General features: G+C 38.1%; 1 protein-coding gene across 3 annotated transcripts in view; it reads right to left on the bottom strand.

Moving 5' to 3' along the window:
- TDRD9 (tudor domain containing 9) overlaps positions 1-19,117 on the bottom strand; it is a 93,435-nt gene that overhangs the window by 61,021 nt on the left and 13,297 nt on the right. For all 3 annotated transcript variants that reach the window (XM_068947217.1, XM_068947218.1, XM_068947219.1), the window contains exons 2-5: positions 12,168-12,274; positions 4,559-4,656; positions 3,909-4,130; positions 1,814-1,936 (exon numbers count right to left, since the gene is read on the bottom strand). In XM_068947217.1, coding sequence (XP_068803318.1) covers positions 1,814-1,936; positions 3,909-4,130; positions 4,559-4,656; positions 12,168-12,274 — 550 coding nt within the window. The remainder of the gene's footprint in view (positions 1-1,813; positions 1,937-3,908; positions 4,131-4,558; positions 4,657-12,167; positions 12,275-19,117) is intronic.

The following is a 19,117-nucleotide window of genomic DNA, read 5'->3' as shown; positions in this document are numbered from 1 at the left end:
CCACAAATTTTCATAGCAGAAAGCATATCTTTTAAGACTATGCAAGTTATGTTTTAAATCTCAACACTACAGTGTAGGTAACTACAGCACCATTTGCAGAAACCATATGACGTTGTAAGTCATCAACGTTGTAGAATAATGACTAGAAAACAACTAGAAAAATCAATCACAAGCTCTAGCTACTAGGTTCCACTAGATTTGACAGTAACAACGGAAGCAATACTGAAAATGATTATGATAATGGTACCAGTGGGGTTACAAGTGATCCCGACAGGGACTATGTGTCTAACTATCTAACAGTTTGTTGAACAAATTCCATAGGCTCCTCTTGTTCCTAATGGCTTCTAGCTGCTACCAAAATACACGACTGCTTTCTAACACGTTCTTTTCCATTCAATTCTTTATACATCCTAACTCCTAACTTTTAGGTTGATGATAATACAGTTGAATAAAGTCATCTGCTCAATATTATCAGTGATGACTGTATTCCTTTCTTGAATTATTACAGTTTATACATAATTAAGTGCTGCAGCTTTACACAGAGCACAACCTTCAGGAGAACTCTAGGTCTGCATTCATCCCTGTAAGTTAATTAGCATATTTTAAAGATATATTTATATTCAATACTGCCTCACTAAGAAAAAGATTCAGCTAAGGCAGTTTTCAGGCTGACTGCAATGTTTTGCTATGAGAAGCTGTGATTTTCAGCTCTAGGATTTGCTTAGGTATGTTCCAAGATGTCTCCGGTAGCTAATCCAGGCTCGGATCTAAAATTAAGGATGAAGAAATAGTAACCATATGTTCTCTAAAACAGTGAAGACTGAGTCAAGACTACAGTCTGTGAGAAACATGAAAAATAAAGTGTGTGTGGTGTGGGGGAGTGGCACATGGGAACAGGAAGGACTGGAGTTCTGGTGAGGGAAGCAAGGAAAAGCAGGTAGAGTGTGGAAAGTTAAGGGCTGACAAAAACAGCAGTACAAGCTGATATCACCAGCTCAAATGGTAGCACTCAAAAAGAGTCTGGGATTCTCTGTATTAATCTGTTCTCCTGGCACAAAGGATTTGCTATTACTGTAAGTCTAATGTATACCAAGTACAGGGAGTTCCCTGTGCTCCTCAAACATCCAAGAATAAAAGTCACTCCCAACTACAGCATCCTAAAAAGCCAGCATCAAAAGAGAACTACAGATCCTCTTTCATGCCACTACATCCCAAGATTTAGTCCTACATCTCACATGTGATTTACATTCATGGTTTATGAATGCAGAATTTTGCATCTGACTATATTTAACAGTCAGATATTGCTTAATTCAGAAAAAAGCATAACAACATGTAAAAATATAAAAATCAGGAAACAAAAATCTAGAAAGCTGGTGTAAAACATATTTCTAGTGAGGCAATAGTAATAATAATAAACCTATATGAGTAGATGGACCACAAACAGATTAATGAAATGCTACCCAGTTAACATGAAGGAGAAAACTACATTTGGCCAGAAGACTAGAGAACTTTCAAATGGCTACTTTATTTTTCAGGACTTCCCTGAAGGGTGAAGACCCTAGCTAAAGACAACAACAAAGACTTCTTTATAGGTCTAGCCAGACCTAATCTTGAAATTCAGGCTGTGGATTCAGAAACCATTTCAAGGCACTCGTATCTCAACACCTCAGCATTTTCAAAAATCTCCAAACTCTAAACTTCATCTACAAGGTAGATATTTCTATGGTTTTTTCCCTCTAGGATGATGAGACAAAAAAGAAAAAAAAAAAAGGTTTTTGTAATATGAAATTGAAATTTATTTTCACCAACTTACTTCATCAACGAAAATGTGTGTGAACTCAGTTAGGCTTTTAGCACAAACTAGTTTCTGAAGAAGAACTCCGGTTGTCATGTACGTCAATCTTGTGTCTTTTGTGGAAACTTTCTCTAAACTAACCTAGTATAATGAGAGAAATACTATGAGACGTTTCAAAATTATAGATATGCATGGATATTTAACACATTTCCAGAAATATGCATGTGAAACACTCCAAATTGAAATATAATGTAAACCCATCACAACCATTCACTCAGACTTGTGAAAGCCTCTGAACAAATGTGTTTTTAATCACGCCTCAGTTTTAAAGTGCAGAACCAGTTACCTCAGGAACAGAAAGTTTTCCTTACCAAAAATCAAGGAGGTAACTGTAAGTTTACACAAAGGATTGAAATTTCAGTTGCTCTTACTGCGGGTTCCAGCCTGAGGAGAGTTCCCTAGATGGTTTTAAAGGTACATACACGGGTCTTTCCACTCAAATTCAGAGCGAGTTAAAAAAGATTTTGTCAAAATATAATTTGCTTAGGAGAAAAGGAAAAGGGGAATGAGACATCATCAAGGGTAGACAATTTATTCCTGAGATGAAAATTATGAACCCTATGGTAAAACAATGGATTTACAATTTCTAAAATATGCCTGTAATCTTGGCTACCTCACACACTGTTTAACCTGGCAGGTAGACAGGGCCATGGCTATCTTTTCACTTTAAATGATTACAGTAGCCTAGAGCAGATGAGTCTATGCTTCTGGTACATGAAGACTCATGGACACTACGGGTTAAAAAATCTTTACAAAGCATTCACTAATTGAGGTAATGACACCCTTATACTCTTCAACTTCTCCAGTTTTTGCTCAGCTCACATAAATACTTGCAAGACAAGCACAGCACATCCACATACGCTATCCTGAAGACAGGTTGGAAGCATGCCATCATTTTACACCTTGCTGTTACCCTACTGAATCAATTAAGCAATTTTACAATTAATTCAAGGTATCAAAGTACATAAAACATTTTTTAAGAAGCTACTTAGAAAACATACAAGAAAACCAACATAACCACAACAATTCTGCAAAGCGATAACTGCAGGCTAATAGCATTGGCTTGGTTAAGGCTTGAAATAACGTCAAATTACAATTTTCATGTAGTTACCTGGAACGTTCACCTCACTTCTTAGGAAGTGATCAAGCAGAGAGCATATTTTTATTACTACTTTCTCCCTACTTGGAAAAATTTAGAGTTATGTAAAACAAAGTAAAAAAAATTCCTCCTATTACAATATTTGATATAGAGCTATCCAAAGAAACTCTTTTAAGATTTGAAACTTGAACAATATTCAGTAAGGACGATAATAAAGATTCCTTTTGTTGAGGAGAAAAATTAAGCTGAATACTTAAGTATTGATAAACCTTACCAAGCAAAGCATAATCCACACCTATTATTTAAACGTCAACTGGGGTATCTCCTAAGCATCTTCACTAGTCCAGAGACTGTCACTGTCAAACTACCACTAGAAACAATGATCACAGCAGTTTACTGTGGTCACTGACAAAGAGCAGATTAAAGCACCAATATTTGTGGCGATAGATGAAAGTGGCATCAAGTTTATGAAGGGAGGGGTGAAACAGCTGGGTTTGACAAAGTTGAAGAAAGAGGTATATTTAAAAGAAACTGGTTTGATTTTTTGACATGTCAGGAAGAAACTACAGCAGGACATTCATGTAAAGATGACATAGCCGACAGGTAAAGTCAAACAAATCAAATATATTAATTGAAGACTTTAAAGGAAAAAGGGGCAAATTACAGTTCTCTTGTTATTGTTCACAGATGTTTTTACATGTGCATCCAACTATGGGAACACAGCCAGTTAAGTATTCCTGTCAAGAGTCTAGCTAGTTTTTCCAGTTGTTCAGTTTTAAAGGCTTAAACATTTAGCTATGAATGTTTAACAGCAGACTGCTAAAAATTGTAACTCCACTTTAAAAGTGTTTCCATAACAATTCTTTGGTATATCAGATGTACTTAAAAGTAACCAAGAAAGAAGATATGGTACTTTTTCCTTATTTTTAAATACAATTTGAAAATTTCTTATACCTGGTAACCTACAAATCCACCCAATGTCCAGGATCGTTCCTTGCTAATCCATCTGGCAATGCTGGTGGCACCAATCTTCCGAGGCTGGGTGACAGCAATGTTGCAGTAGGTAGATCGTTGAGCGCAATAATCCAAAACGTACTGTGGAATCTGTGTGCTCTTGCCACTGCCAGTTACTCCACGTACAATCACAACTGAATTGCTTTCTATCAGAGAAACTATCTGAAACGATTTTTTTCAAGGAAACTTTTAGGTTTACAAAACAATTCAAAACAGATTGCAAGCACAGATTTGAAATATCAATTGCTTTCAGTACACATTTCAAATCTCTGTGAAACATTATTCATGTTTCCATCATCTCCTAAGCATCTTTAGGAAACTCTGGATTCCTAAAATGCACTAGAAGATCACAGATCACTCACTTTTATTTATTTTTTTTTATATAAAACAAACATCTAAAAATAAAGTAGAACAGTAATGTTTCTTCTTGGAAAAAAAAAAAATCTGTTACGTACAATAAACAAAGCTTTTCAAACAGTGATTAGAATAGGAGCAGAAATCTCCTTCTAAAAAACAAAAGTATGATTTTCAGTTTTATTTCATAATGAACAAAAATGAACAATGTACAATGAACTTGACAATAAAGTTACCTCTTCCCTGTGTTTGGCTATGGGCATATCAGGATACTCGTGATTAGTTACTGGTATAGGAGTCCAATCACTTGATTCACACTGAGACAATGAAGTATCTAAGCAGAAAAATAATCAAGAGTAAGTTATTACAGTACAGAAAGAGAAACATGAGCAGGAGAATATAATCATAGTGTTTAGAAACCTAACTTTTGCTAAGTTGAAATCACATACTTTCAAGTATTAAGAGAACTAATACTTTCTCATATTAATAGATCAAAGAGATTTTCCGTGATTATGTAACTGTTGTTTTACTGGCAGCAGCTCTGAAAAAAACATTGTTTATGTATATAAACCACTGTCAAGCATACATATGATTCCATAGCCCCATATGCTCTCCTGTTAAGCCAAAAGATAAGACCTGGCACAGTTTGCACGGCAACTATCAGAAGTTCTTTGATAATACTGAAAAAATAAGCCTGATTTATGTTCCTGCGTGTTTCCCTTAAAGCTTACTGGACACACAGTATAAAATAATCCACAGTTTGGTAAGGAAATCACTATCCTTTCACCCTCTAGCAATTGAAACAAGCCTGTTAAGTATCTTGATGCTCTTTCAACGTGACGACCCAGCCAAGAGATTGCAGAATTCAGCTAGCCACTGCTAAGAGGGGGAGGTGCAGGACGAAGCAGTTTCACAGCGCCATGACTTTCTGCTCAGAAGTCTGCTGTCAGTTCGAGTGTGAAAAACAGTGTAACAGCGACTAGTGAGGAGGGAGAAGTAGGGGGAGGGGGAAGAGAAAATGTTGATAAGCAACAGTTTTGCAAATTAAACAATTTGGCTAAAAATATCCTACTGAAATCATCAGCAGAATTGCTTTTGATTTCAGAGGGGTTTCACCATTTACAATGATGGACTTTACTTACTAATTTGCATAAACATAATAAAACCTTAGACTGCACTTTTTTTTTTTTTTTAATACAGAGTCATTTCTTTTTAACCAATATATCCAGGAGTGGGAAAGAACGTAAAATAAAGTCTGTAGCCTAAATACCTTCCCCACTGTTATCGTTTCCTTTCTGAGAAAGGATTACTAATATCCTCACACAGCAGAAAAGCAGAAACAGGCAGAACAGTTTCTTTTGTCTCTGTACAGTACCTAAATGTGCTCTAAACCCCCAAATTATCGCTGGGTGTCAAGGAATACAAAACCGGTTGCTCACATATTAGAATAAAACAAACCCCAAAAGCTGGGCAGTTTCATTGAGATACTTCTATAAAGTACTAAACCCAGAAGCTTCCTGAGACCAATACTCTCCCAAAGGAAAGGTTCCTATGCCTCGATTCTACGTGATCTAGAGAACAGTTACAGGCGACTGTTGTATAGCAATTTACTTAGCACTTTCAAACATACATAGGACAACTTAACATCGACATCCTTAGAAAATATGAACAGTGTCCTCTTTAAAAGGCTTCTGGTCAAGTTTCTAAATATATTTCCTAGGAAAACTCATATACAGCATTCTGTCACAGTGGCAACGGATGTCACAGTACAAAGGACGGCTGGCTTCCCCCTGGCACAAAGATGTCACTACTGAGACATTAGTTTCTCTGCGTGATTTGACCAACGCTGGAAAAAGTCTCAAGCTGTTAGGGAAAAAGCTCCTGGTAGCAGCATATTCCTGCTAAAGCAGCAGAGCCTTCCCATGTCTGTCAAGTTTTCCATGTAGCAATTACATTCAGTGCAGTAAAACGAAAAATCATAATTTTGAAAAGAAGATTAAAAAGCATACAAAAGAAGATGGTAGCAGTTTTACGATAGCGCTCACAAAAAGAGAAGGACAAAAAAAAAGAAATGGTAGGATTCACAGCACAGGCTTGCCTAACTCAGTAGAAACATAACAACTTACTTACTAATATATTAGTTGTTTGAATTGAACAATCATTAACCTAAAACTTAATAAAAACATTTTGAAAAATATACAGGGACAAATCAGAAACAAGCCTTCGGGCTCTGTATACCTGCTGAATAATGAGGAGATCAATTTATTCAATTTCGTGTATCAATTTTTACTGAAGATCCATATAACCCTTTTTGATACTGTTCTTTACATGACAACTTCCTTTGCTCCAAATAAAGTCTAGAAATTGGTTACAACGCATATTTCAACCCCCTCTCCACCTATCCAACAACGATGCTCACTATCTTTCTCTCTTCTTTTTCTCTCCTCCCATCTCAGATCTCAATTATTTGCCTGTCCCATTTGAGGCTCTTCATACAAATAGCCCCAGGCTTTAATTCTTTTTTCCAGTTAAATACTTTCTCCACCTCTCTTGCTAATTCCCCACGCTGAAACAGACAGCTTGCTCTTCCGCCCTGCCTACGTATCACTACAGGTACAGACGCTAGCCCAAAACTTCCAAATCTCAGTTTCAGTGTTCAGCCCTAGGCAGGCCCAGAGCAGCCCCCTTCACAAAGGAAAATTTAATTTTATTCACATGTTCAAACGTTCTGTGGCACATGCACCTCAAGCTGCAAGGGGCATGGCTATTCACAGAACAGATGATGATTTCAGATTTTTCCTATTACATTGCAGTTACCAAGCGCACGCAAATCCATTTTTCAAAGGCAACAGAACCTTCTTGTATTTCTTGCGGTAGCCAGATTCTCTCTCACGATGACTATCTCAAACCCCAAGCGCCTTCTGCAAAGCAAGGAGGTGCTAAAACATTTCAAAGAAGAAGTCACCACAGTATGTAAGCAAACAACGGTGGGAAAGCTTACCTTTGGCAACCTTACTCTCAATAACGACTTAACTACTTAGCCTGCAGTTTTTCCAAGCGTTCAAGATGTGAAACATTCAGCATGAACAAGCTCACTGGTCTGAACAGAAATTTCACAAAGCACCTTTTTTTTAAAAAATATACATAAAAACTGAAACTATATAGAATTTGCTTGAGAAATTTAATGAGATTTGTGAGAATTCTATCTAAATTCAAAGTACAGTCCTGGGCCTCAGTGTAAACTTGCAACTTCAGATAAACACTGATGTGATCGAGTAGCCATCAAAAAACCTACTCTGACAAACAGAAGATATCACTTCTGAATCACAGAACAGTTGGGGTTTGAAAGAACCTCTGGAAATCATCTGGTCCAACACCCCTTTCCAGGGCACCTTTTTCATTATAAAAGGTGTCATTCTAACAACAAAGAGTAGAAATATTGACTACAGGCCTCTAAGAAAGTTCCAAGGTTTAAACCGCCGTTTAACTGTGGATTCTGTACCAAACAGTGTAATTACCTTCAACTGTTGGCTTTTTCTGACATCTACTTAAGTAATAAATCATTACGACTACTTCCTTTCAAACCTATGTAGTCCCAAAATGAGAACTGGTCTTTAAAAAAAAGCAGACCACTTCTGCAAAAATAAAGGCATCTCATCCAAAGAGCTATAGAACTACAGACTTTTCAGCAGGAAGGGCACAAGGCCTCACTTTTCCAATTGCTTATGCCTTCTGTAAAATGTAGTAAGGGTGGGACAGCCACCCTTGTAAGACATCATGCTCAAACATCTACCTTGAATTCTGACATACAGAGAATGTAGGACACTTTCCACTTGAAAATAGTAAATAAATGAAACATGCAACTGCCCAGCACTGTGCTTTATGACTGTAATATAAGAGGCATTAATATCAACCCAGAATAAATACTGATATTCATTTCTCTAGTCACAGGCAGTGGACAAAGAAACAAAAAAAACCACAGGTACAGAAAAGATGAATTTGCCCGTTCACTGTCTTTTCATTTACTATGCAAGTTCTGTAAAGATATGTTGATTGCCATGACTAAAATAGACTCCTACCCATTGAAGGAACAACTTTCCAAAGTATCAATTAATTATTGTATCTCACAAAGTGGATGATCTATTCTTTCTGGTACCTGTTTCCTGAACTGAATCTGAAAGCTCCTCTAACATCAGATTGGATTTTGTATTCACTAGTTCTAGGAGAAGACATCACACAGCTGGATCTTATCAGCCACTAATCAAATTAAAATGAGATGCAGGAAAGAAATATAAAGTACTGGTTAGGTAAGTCACGGGGGGGGGGGGGGGCTTGCTCTGTCACTGATCATGTTTCTATTCAGCTACAAACACAGCAACTGATTACAGTTAGCAAATAAGCTAATAGGAAAAGAAAGCTACAGGAAACAACTGGGCTCCTATGCCATGCTACAAAGCTTAGGAAGGACTCTGAAATAAGCCATGCCACACCAGTCATAACTCAAAATACACAATACAAAGTTGCTATCTGACAAACAGATTGAGCACCAAGGAAGAAAGCCTAATGCAAAGCCTGGTCACAGTGATTATTCTTCTTGATCACTGAAAATAGGCTAGCAATTTCCTGTGTCTGGAAGTCTTGCTTGCTAAAGAATGCCCACAAATTCCCAACAATTCCCACAAGTAACTAGTTTTTGTTTGGGAGGCCTTCTGTTTTCCATTGCAGTCATCTTTCAAGTTGCATATACATTTTTTACACAAAGGGTGAGACCTGTGCTATGGCTAATTTTCCTCTCAGGCCTCTGTCCTGAACTCAAAACGTTTAAGAAATTCTGTCACTTAAGAATATAAAAGTTTTCTGTATTTCAGAATCCTGATCAGAAAGAACGTTTAAAATTTTTTTTCCCCTCTTTGTAAGCAATTACTAAACCTGGGACCTAAAAGATGCCTAAGAGAGATCCATTCAGTGGTGTGCAAATAACGAAGACAAAAGAGGGAGGAAAAAGGCTGCCATCCACAAAGCTGTGGGAGGAAAATGAAATAGGGTTCTTTTTAAAAAGGATTAGGTTCCTTTATTAAGGATTTCAGAAGCTTCCTTGAGAGTAAAGCTCCTAACAAAAATGGTTTAGAATACTCAGATCTGAAGGAAAAACAAATAAAAACATCTCGTTTCCCTAGGATGCTTGAAATAGTAATGTGTCCCATAAACCTGAAACCTATCCATAGCTCTGTAGGGTATTCCCTCTGCACAACGTCCCATGACCTCATTGAATCAAAGATGTAGGCAGAGCACTGGCTCCAAATCAGCCAGTACCAAACACGAGAGGAGCTAGATGGGCCTGAAAAGGATGCTGCGCTTGTTCTGGTTAGCAATTGTGAGGAGGTATTTTCTTCTATTTTTATTTCATCACTTCAACTTCCTTTTCACAGCTGTATCATTTCTACTATGTTCTGCAGAAGCCAGAATTCTTCCCTGCACTTCCCTGACGAACTCCAGTTTCCCCGAGGAGAAGCAAGTTAGGCATTCCTATTTGCCCTTGCAAAATAAGAGCATATGCTCTTTCCAGGAAATTGGAAAGCAGTAAATTAAAGCTCAACAGAACTTCATAAAACACAAGTGCATAAAAAACATCAATAATCACTTTCAATAATGCTGCAAGATTTAAGTTAGGCTGACCATTTATAAAGGAGTTTTCATCTACAGTTAGCACAGCAACTTAAAAAGAAGCATCTGCAGGGATGCTGACTCTCAAAACTTCAGGGCAAACTAGCTTTTGATTTCCTTGCTGTGCAGCTTATTTCTTGACTACATTTGTACTGGACACAACTAGAGAGAGCATGGGCTGGTCTTGATAAATCTCTGATCTGATCATTTATGACAATTTTTTGTTCTTAGATAGAGCACGTACTTCCAAGAAGATATAGCTGATAGCTACCTATGGGTCTTGGAGCTCTTGGAATCTGCATGTTTAGTATATTACTAAGGCTAAGACTAGAAGTTAGTTTTATTAAAAATATACTATTTTATAACCCAGAATATTACCACTCAAGTTCACTCTCCGAGCTTCTTTGTTACGTTATGCTAAGACAACATTCTGGAATTTGTCTATTAATCAAAGTTGATAGCAACAAAAACTGAAATCTCCTACAGGTTTTATGGTGTTCCACATCTAGGTGAGTTTTTGCAGCTGAGTCCCAGAATGCCAAAGGGCACCTTCTAGTCCTATCATTATTCAGTCTGCTTCCATTCCCTCACTTGATACCACACAGCTGGAAGCAGACTGCTGATCAGAGGAGATATCAACACAGCAAGCAACAACTCTTTTAAGAGACCGTGATTCCAGACCATGACAAAGAGAACGAACAGGAAGGAGGGGCGGGGGGAAAGGGATAGGTGAAAACATCCAATAGATGAATAATATCAGAATGCGTATGTTATTTTTTTTAATAATATTTTTAGGTTGCTTCGTAACTAAGCGCTATTTAAGTATGTTACAGCTGGAAGACAAGAATAAATATTAAAGGTATAAATTTCAGTGACAAACATTTTAAGGTAGACAAAGAGAAAACAGATATTTAGAAAATAAATCCACAAGATTAAGTTATATCCCTATGTATTTTTTACAGAAGCATGGCAAGCACCAGTTCCATTCAAAATTAAGCATGTCACCTGTGCTGCTAAATTAAGTTGATAGCGCACCTCCAGCAGAAGTCCCATTTAACAGACTCCCTCCTTCACTAGGAAAGCGCATGAAAAAACTAGAAGACGCCGTACTTCTATCAGACCAATTGCTGCACGGCCTGCAGAATTACGCAAGCTTGGTTTCCTACTAGCTGGTCCTCTTACAGTTGAGCCACAGCAGCCTACACTTCTTCTAATCCCTTTATCCCTCAGTCTCACCCTTCAATGCTCTTTGTCTCCCACAAGTTTTATGTGATCTGTCAACTGAACAAGAGACGGTATTTTGCGGCTAGTTTAGACACAGTCCAGGATGGATGGCCAAACGCACGGCAGGTGCTGGACAGGCCAACTGAACCAACTGCCTCCCAGCCAAACAAACGGCTTCAGCACCTACCTGAGTTCTAGAGGTCATATAATTTGCAGAGGCATTTAAGGATAGTAATGTCTAGAAAATTTCTAGATTTGTCCAATTTGGGGGCAGGGGGGGGTGGGAAGAGAAATCAGCAAATGGATACAGAAATTACAGAGCATGACAGTGCAGAACAAAATACACATAAATGTCCTTTCCTTGAAAAAATCAGCTTCACTAACAATTTTGGAAATTAAGAAGCACAGTAACAGAATTTGAAGCTAAGCTGTCCTGACAACAGAGTCAGCTTCACACTGCTTTTACCAGAGCTCCTAGGAAAGAGGGGCAATCAAATTTCTTTCTTCCAAAGGCATTTCAGAGCGACGCTCAAAAACAGAGATAACGTGGATTAGAAAAATGGGAAGAGAACAAGAAGAAAGACATACTCAATCTACGATAAAGAGTATTCTTAATGGTCACTACAGAATCAATTCATACATTTATGAGAGACATCTTTTACCTACAGATGTGTTTCAATCTTATATATTTGCATTTATCAATACCATAGATCAGATGTATACATATATAGCAATGCACCAGCATTATACACTGTGGTACATAGAAAACAAGGTTTTTATTTTTTTAATATCAAGCCTTAAAAAAGAACAAATGCACACACAGCATTAGACAAATAGAAACTAGGCAGTTTGGTTTCACAGTTTGTTTGGGGGAGGGAGATGGGAGGAAAAGGAAGAGACAGGGGAGAAAAGGAGAGGTATACAAGTTTATACAAAAGGAACCAAATATACGTTTACCTGGTTTAGAGAAAAACTGATCATTGCCCAATACACCTAGTTCTTCTTCGTCCAGTTGTCCGAGTTTTTCACCACATTCACTTCCAATACTCTCTCTGACAGGGAGCCTGAAGAGCACAAAAACAACAATTTGATAAATAGTTCCTTACCCAAGAGTTGTGGATATTTCTGGGGAAAACAGTATTGTTCAGGAAGTTCAGGGTCTCCATGTCATGCAGGATCTACTTCAAAGAACAAACTTCAGAAATTAATTTAGGCCCCGTGGTTAGATACTAGTCTGAGAAATGGGCCACATTAAATCTCTTTGTTTGGACTCTAGGAAACTGAGCTCCCAAAATAGCAGGTATTAACAGCATACAGGTTGTTAATTTCTCTCCTAATGAAAGCCTAAGACTTCTTTTGAATAAAGACAAAATACCTCCGTTTGACCAGTTCTCGACACAACACAACTAAGAATACACACGTAACTCCTACGTGATTCCCTAGAGACAGGAGAGGCAGACATGAGCAAACACGATCATTTCACCGCTTTAAGGAAAGGACTTTCGTCTTTGAGGCAAGAAACGATAGTGGTGGTCAGGGAACAAACTAATAGAATCACCAGATCACAGAATTGAATGGAAATTCACAGAGTTACACCATTACATATAAGACAAAAATTCTTTCCATGACATAACAGGATGAGATGGGATAATAAATTCTGTTCTACGCAAACAGCGTAAACAAAATCACCTGGATTTCACTAGTGAATAAAGAAGAACATATACAGTAACTGTATAATTATTAAATCATATATGAATTCAAATGTTTGAAAAGTGGAGTTGTTCACATCAAAAGTTTACTCTTTTTTAAGCAAAAGATAAACTAAAAGTCAAAACTATGCATTTGCAGTGCAATTTGAACAAAAGCTTGCGCTGGGCCCAGAGCTATGTAATGCAGACCAAATCTCTTTCTCAGAGGCTCTGGGACATTTCATAAAAGCATACTGCTGCAGAAGTGTCTATTTCTTGATCCAAATAGTAAGTGAGATTGTCCCCACAAACAATTAAACTGAAAACACCACCACAGGTTTTTAACACGGTACCATGTCACAGGTTTCTAATTATAGACTAATTCACAGTATCGTGGGGCCGTAGAGCACCCCCCTTCTCCTACAAGGAGGATCTATACCAGCTTAGCTCTGGTACAAACTGTTCATTCAGACAGGTCATTATTTCCTCCTACCGCAAACACTAATTATTTACTACCATACTGCTGTCAGTAAAATGTGAAAGGAATAACACAGATAAGTTTGCAATGGCTTCTGATCCTAGTTTAACAGTATTTTAGATATAGCGCTAAGACAATTTTCCATTGTATCTTGAATATTTCTTAACGCACAGCTCAACAGGATTCCATACACCTGCATAACTACAAAGGGAAAGACAGCCGCCTACTTTCAGTTAGCGGACTATACCAGTTTTATCACTCTAATCTTTCTGAAACAGCTACAGCAAGGTACAACCCTCATGCTCCATGATCCATCCGAAGCCGAGGTATATTTGGGAAACAAAGTTCATACAGATCGCATCAGCCTCCTTGTTAAGTAGGTTATTCCACTGAATGTATATTAAACACAAGGGAAAAACTAAAAATAAGAAGGTATTGAAGTCAAGCGTTCAGTAGTTGAAAATAGCAAAATTCAACTTGGCCATACAATCTTTAATCTGGCCCCATCGTAGGCACGTTATCCAGATTTTAGTGATGCAACCAATTACTTTCCGTGAGGCTGCAGCCTCACCAAGTGCACAGCATATACATCTTTTGACAATGAAACCTGGTTATACAGTAAATTCAACTTGTCCTTCAGTCCCCTGAGAGAAGAAGGGGGGAAAAAAAAAGAAAAACCCACAGTCTGATTAAGCCAATAAATGCTGTCCTAGAAGAGTGGGTATTACTCATCTGCCAGAGCCCTGAGCAATAGCAAACAAGTCACTTCAACAAAAAAAATTTCAGAGGGCTAGAAGATAAGGGTGAGATAGGTAGGACTGCGTAACCCAACTCCTGTAACTAACCTGCAGAAGCATCAGTATTTAAGTTGCAGCTGAAGCTAGTAAGAAACATAACTTTTATATAATACAGATCTATTCAACTAAATGCTCTTAGAGATCAGATATTAAGCATTTCAAAGCAGGCTCACAGAACACATATATCAACGCTGTACCAACGTATTTCACCAGTAAAATGAGGATAGCATGACCCCAGCCGTGATACGTGAAAAGATTTTTTTTTGTTTTGGTATTTGGATATTTTCTCTCAAAATTAGGGTTTTCTGTCTCCAGAAAACAGCATGCAGTAAATAAACCTTGGGCTATGCAATGAATAAAGACAACATTTAATAGCCACTCATTAAGAATGAGTATTGCTCATTGCTATGCATTGAATCAGGCTAGAGTCCAAAGGAAAACCGTACGAGGCTGGGAAACGGGCTTATGAAATGAACAGCTTTCATCCTACCGTTTCTAAATGTTTTAATGCTGAACTTTGCAGCTTTACCATTATTCCACAAGCTTTTCATGTTTTTTAAGCAAAACGGAAACAAGAAATATCATTATGAAGCCCTCTGGTGCTTTCATAACTCATCAGTACAATACAATCCTTTCAAGTAATCGCTAACAAGCCGGCAGTGGGAGGTATCATCCTATACATGGACATTTCTCTAATGAGTTTTCGACTGCCGACAGCAACAGAATGACAAGACTCAGAAAACTCAAATCCATTCCAGTTTAGGAAAGGGCAATGCTAACGAAGGGACTCTCCTGTATTCTCCTTACTGACCGTGTGCCATTCCAATATATCACAGTTCTCTCTTCCCCAATTCCATTCCCCTGGATTCAGTAAAAGCCCTCATGTTTCAGTATACCTGCTCTATCAGAACATGTACTTCTTAAGCTTTCCAGATTTCAGTCTTTCCTCTCGGCTACTTTTAGTCTCCCTTGATGTATCCACCTCTAACTCCAAAGTCTTCCCCTCATTTTCAATTTTACCCAGTCTTTTGATCCCCTGAATAAATTACAACACAGGCAAATGACCACTTTTCAGTGGCATTTATGAAAATAATTTCAAAGTTTTACTAAATTAAGAGTCAGTAAAAGGTATTTTCTCGACTCCAAGGTAATTACTGAACGTTTCAAGTTGTTGTTTCAATTCAAAGAAATACAGGAGACTTGAGATCCGTTTTGTCTTCTTTCATCCCCCTCATGAAACACATGGTCAGATTTTGATCTCACTCAAACGAAGAGTATGTTTCACCCTCAAAAGAGGCCAGACCTTTGTGGCTGAACCTGCAGCACAAATATGACATTAAGAGCTATCAGCGGTCAAAACCTGACAAGAATTATAACCCACTGGGAACACAACCTAGTAAAGAAAACTACCAATCAGTAACGTCAATCTTAACAAGTACTCTTGATTGTCCAGCCATCTGTGGAACATAACACATGAGCTACCTATAAAGGGGGACACAACTCAAGACTTACCTATCTTGAAAACCAGACACTGGAACTTTTTGAGCCTGACAAGCAGTGGCCAGGAGGAGGCATCGATACGGCCAAAAAGGCTGCAGATCTGTCTCTGTTCACGGCATGCCTGTCTTTGCAAGACAGTTACATTGCTGAGTAGGAGATGGATGATGGAATACTTTCCTTATTCTTTGCCATGTAGTTTAACTGCTGTAACATTTTTCTGAAGCGTGACTGATCTTTCACGTATGACTACTTAAAATGATCTTGAGCATTTGACTGGGGGGAAAAAATATTTTTAATACTTATTAATTGGGGTTTATAAGAAAAACCAGCGTCATATACATAAAATTAAATAAAACTGTCACTTCAGGGAAGTGCTAGAAGGGAACACGGTTTAAGAACAGAAACTGTTGACACGTCCAATAGTAAATGCTCTCAAATATACTGAGGGGAGCTTTTCTTTAAATAAATTCAGTTAGAGAAAGGTCTTCCTTTTCTTGAAGCTATAAAATGGCCTCTAATAAGTGAGCAGAGGCATCACAAAACAAACCAACCAACCTCCGTAAATCTGAGGTTAAAAAAACTTTTGTAAACACTCAGTTCTCAAAAACAGAAACAAATGCCAATCTCAACCATAACTGTGACAGATAAATTATTTGGCTCTTCTCAGCAAGATATACTAAAACTGCAGTGCACACACTGAATGCCATATACATCTCCAGAAGTGACAGTAAAAAACGAAACAAAAATCCATTGAAAAGATGCATACAGTGTTATTACCTGGAAGAGAACATTGCTTACTCGCCAGCCCGGCTGTACAGAGAAAATGCCAACAGCACGTAATGACATTCCAAAGATATCAAGATATTTGCTTATCAAACAAGGAGGTTTCAGGTAGGTTTTTTTTTTTTTTTTTTTAAAAACACTATTTAATTTTGGGACAGAGACTCCTATAAGGCCATATAACTTCAAGTATGTTTCCCCTAGAGGCAAACAACTGGAAAAGCAAAGTGTTTTAGGGTAGCATTTTAAAAAATGCTTGTATGTATTTTTCCGTCATTTGTGTTCTGCCTCATTTGCCGTAAAATCGCTGTTCACATGAAACTGGCAGTTAAACTTGAAACTCCCCTCACTCACTGTGCAGACCGCAAGGACTGCACTAATTCGTGACTCCTATCACACACAGAAGCTGGCCACCTACTTAAGAGAACTCAGGGGAGAACTGGGGGGTGGCGGGGGGGGGGGAATCACTTGAAAACCAGTTACCTTCATGGCATAACAGAGTAATATTTTGCTGTACAATTTTAGTACGATATATACAGTAGACTGTTTCATAGGCTTTTTCTGAAACTAAAATAATGTGACGCTTTATGTAACTGAACACTTGCCATAACAGCAAATAACCTTCCATGGGGTTTACTGAAGGACAGAGTAGAAATGCCTTCCCTTTGAACCGGCAGTTGGCAGTCAGTACTTTTAGAAGACTGGTCTCACTTACAGAGATACACTAACTTGAAAGAAATAGCATATTGTCATTCAAAAAACCTCTAATATGTCAGTCTCAAAAGTAGAGTATTATTACGAGGATGCAGAACAAGTGAAGCTTAGCCATCAAATATTAAATTACAGATTTTTAAAAAATGATTTGCCAATCATTTTAAGAATCTAAGAATCAATGAAGTGCATGTCCCCCACATATACACGCACTCCAGGGTGATTCTAAAAATCTAGTGGGCTAGATTCAAAGATAAAGTCTGCATATATAAGAACTATAAAGGCATGCAGTACCCTTCCTCAGAGTAGTTACTTAGAACTCCCGTTTTAAAACCAACCAGCTGGGAAAAGAGAGACAGAGAAAGAACACAAACTACTTTGCCGCATCCTGAAGAACATAAATGAAAATGTTTGGATTTGGATAAATTACATAAGCCAGTATCTGACAAATATTTTTTCTATGTCGCAGTAATAGCTCTCTGAGGTTTTTTTGTATTCTGTCCCATCTCAATTAAAAGCCAAGAAAAGCAAGAACCACAAATGCCAGGTGGAAACAGGGCAAATCCTTAAACTTGCAGCAACAACAAAAAAATAGCATCTCTACTGCCCTGGGATTTTATGCCACTGGGGAGACTGGGATGAACTGCTGGGCTTCAAAGCACAGGATCCTTCTCGGAGACGAGCTGTTTGTAACGCCTCTTTTTGCGGCCACAGTTCAAATAGGGCTGTTTAGAAGAGCACAACTACTACCCCTGGCAGATTGCAACCAGCCACACAGCAACTACCTCTCTGCTTTCCCACACATGAAACGCTCAATTTTGTGAGCTGAAGCTGCTATAACTAGATATGAATTAGAAACTGGATGGATGTTGATATTCATTAAGCTAAACCAAAGGCACAGTTACTCTGTCAAGCATTGTTTCTGGTCTTTTGACAACCTTCTCATAAAGCGTCTACACTCTTTAAAATTTCAAAATTCACCTCCTCCCTCTAACCATAAACGCAAGAAACTTGGCCAAATAGCCAAAAGAGCCTCCTAACAAAAAAAAAATTGAAACAAAAGCATAGGATTATCAATTTGATACAACCCAGCTTAAATACATCACTGAATAAAATGCAATGCAAGCCCCAGGGACTGCTCCCAATTCCAAAATGCCCATGAAGCAAATCTTAAACGCCCAACACGCTGGATTGTAAACCTGATCATCAAATAAACCGATGTCAATAACTCTCCAGCCTACTAACAAAGCATCACCAACACCACAGACATTAACACTGTACAGTCCGACTGGAAGAATTAAGCTTCAAACATGCCCTGATTGTATTCATCACACGAGGAGCACAATGAACTGTGTCAGTTAGCACTTAAAAAGAGAATTAGTACTGCTGTTAGCCATCTCAAATAGGCTTTTCTATTAGGCTTATGGATTTTCCCCCGTCAAACACACACCAACATTGGTGGTCAAATACTTCCTGAAGTGCTCTGGGGACACAGACAACAAACTGTAGTATGAGAATATATTACCTATGGAAGCTTAAAAAAAGAAGAAAAAGAAAAAAGACATCACTATGCCCATCTGTTAATGTTTGCTATCTAGCAACAACCCCCCCCCACCACCACTTTGTAAAATAAAGAATTAAGAGGTTAGTTTCTTGCCATTTCATTATGGGTGTCCCATTCATAAAGAGAGCTGTATTTTGTGCATCTTTTCATTGAAAGCGTCAGTAGCATCTCAGACGGTACAGGTGCCCCAAAAATCTTCCAAGGTAAAGAATAAGAAGCTTCTCCTCTACCTGCTGTCACAACTTGTCACGTTGCTCACACCAGTACAATATTTGGCTAAATCAAGTGTTTTGCAGGGATTGTTTCATTTTTACCTCAAATCACTTCAGTGAGGCAGTTCGAAGCGCAGCCCCATGACATCACTAGACAGGACAGCTAACTGCAATGCA

Source organism: Struthio camelus, chromosome 5, assembly GCF_040807025.1.
Source record: "Struthio camelus isolate bStrCam1 chromosome 5, bStrCam1.hap1, whole genome shotgun sequence".
Taxonomy (NCBI): domain Eukaryota; kingdom Metazoa; phylum Chordata; class Aves; order Struthioniformes; family Struthionidae; genus Struthio; species Struthio camelus.
Note: the sequence above shows the minus strand (reverse complement) of the source record. Positions and strands in the feature narration are given on the sequence as shown.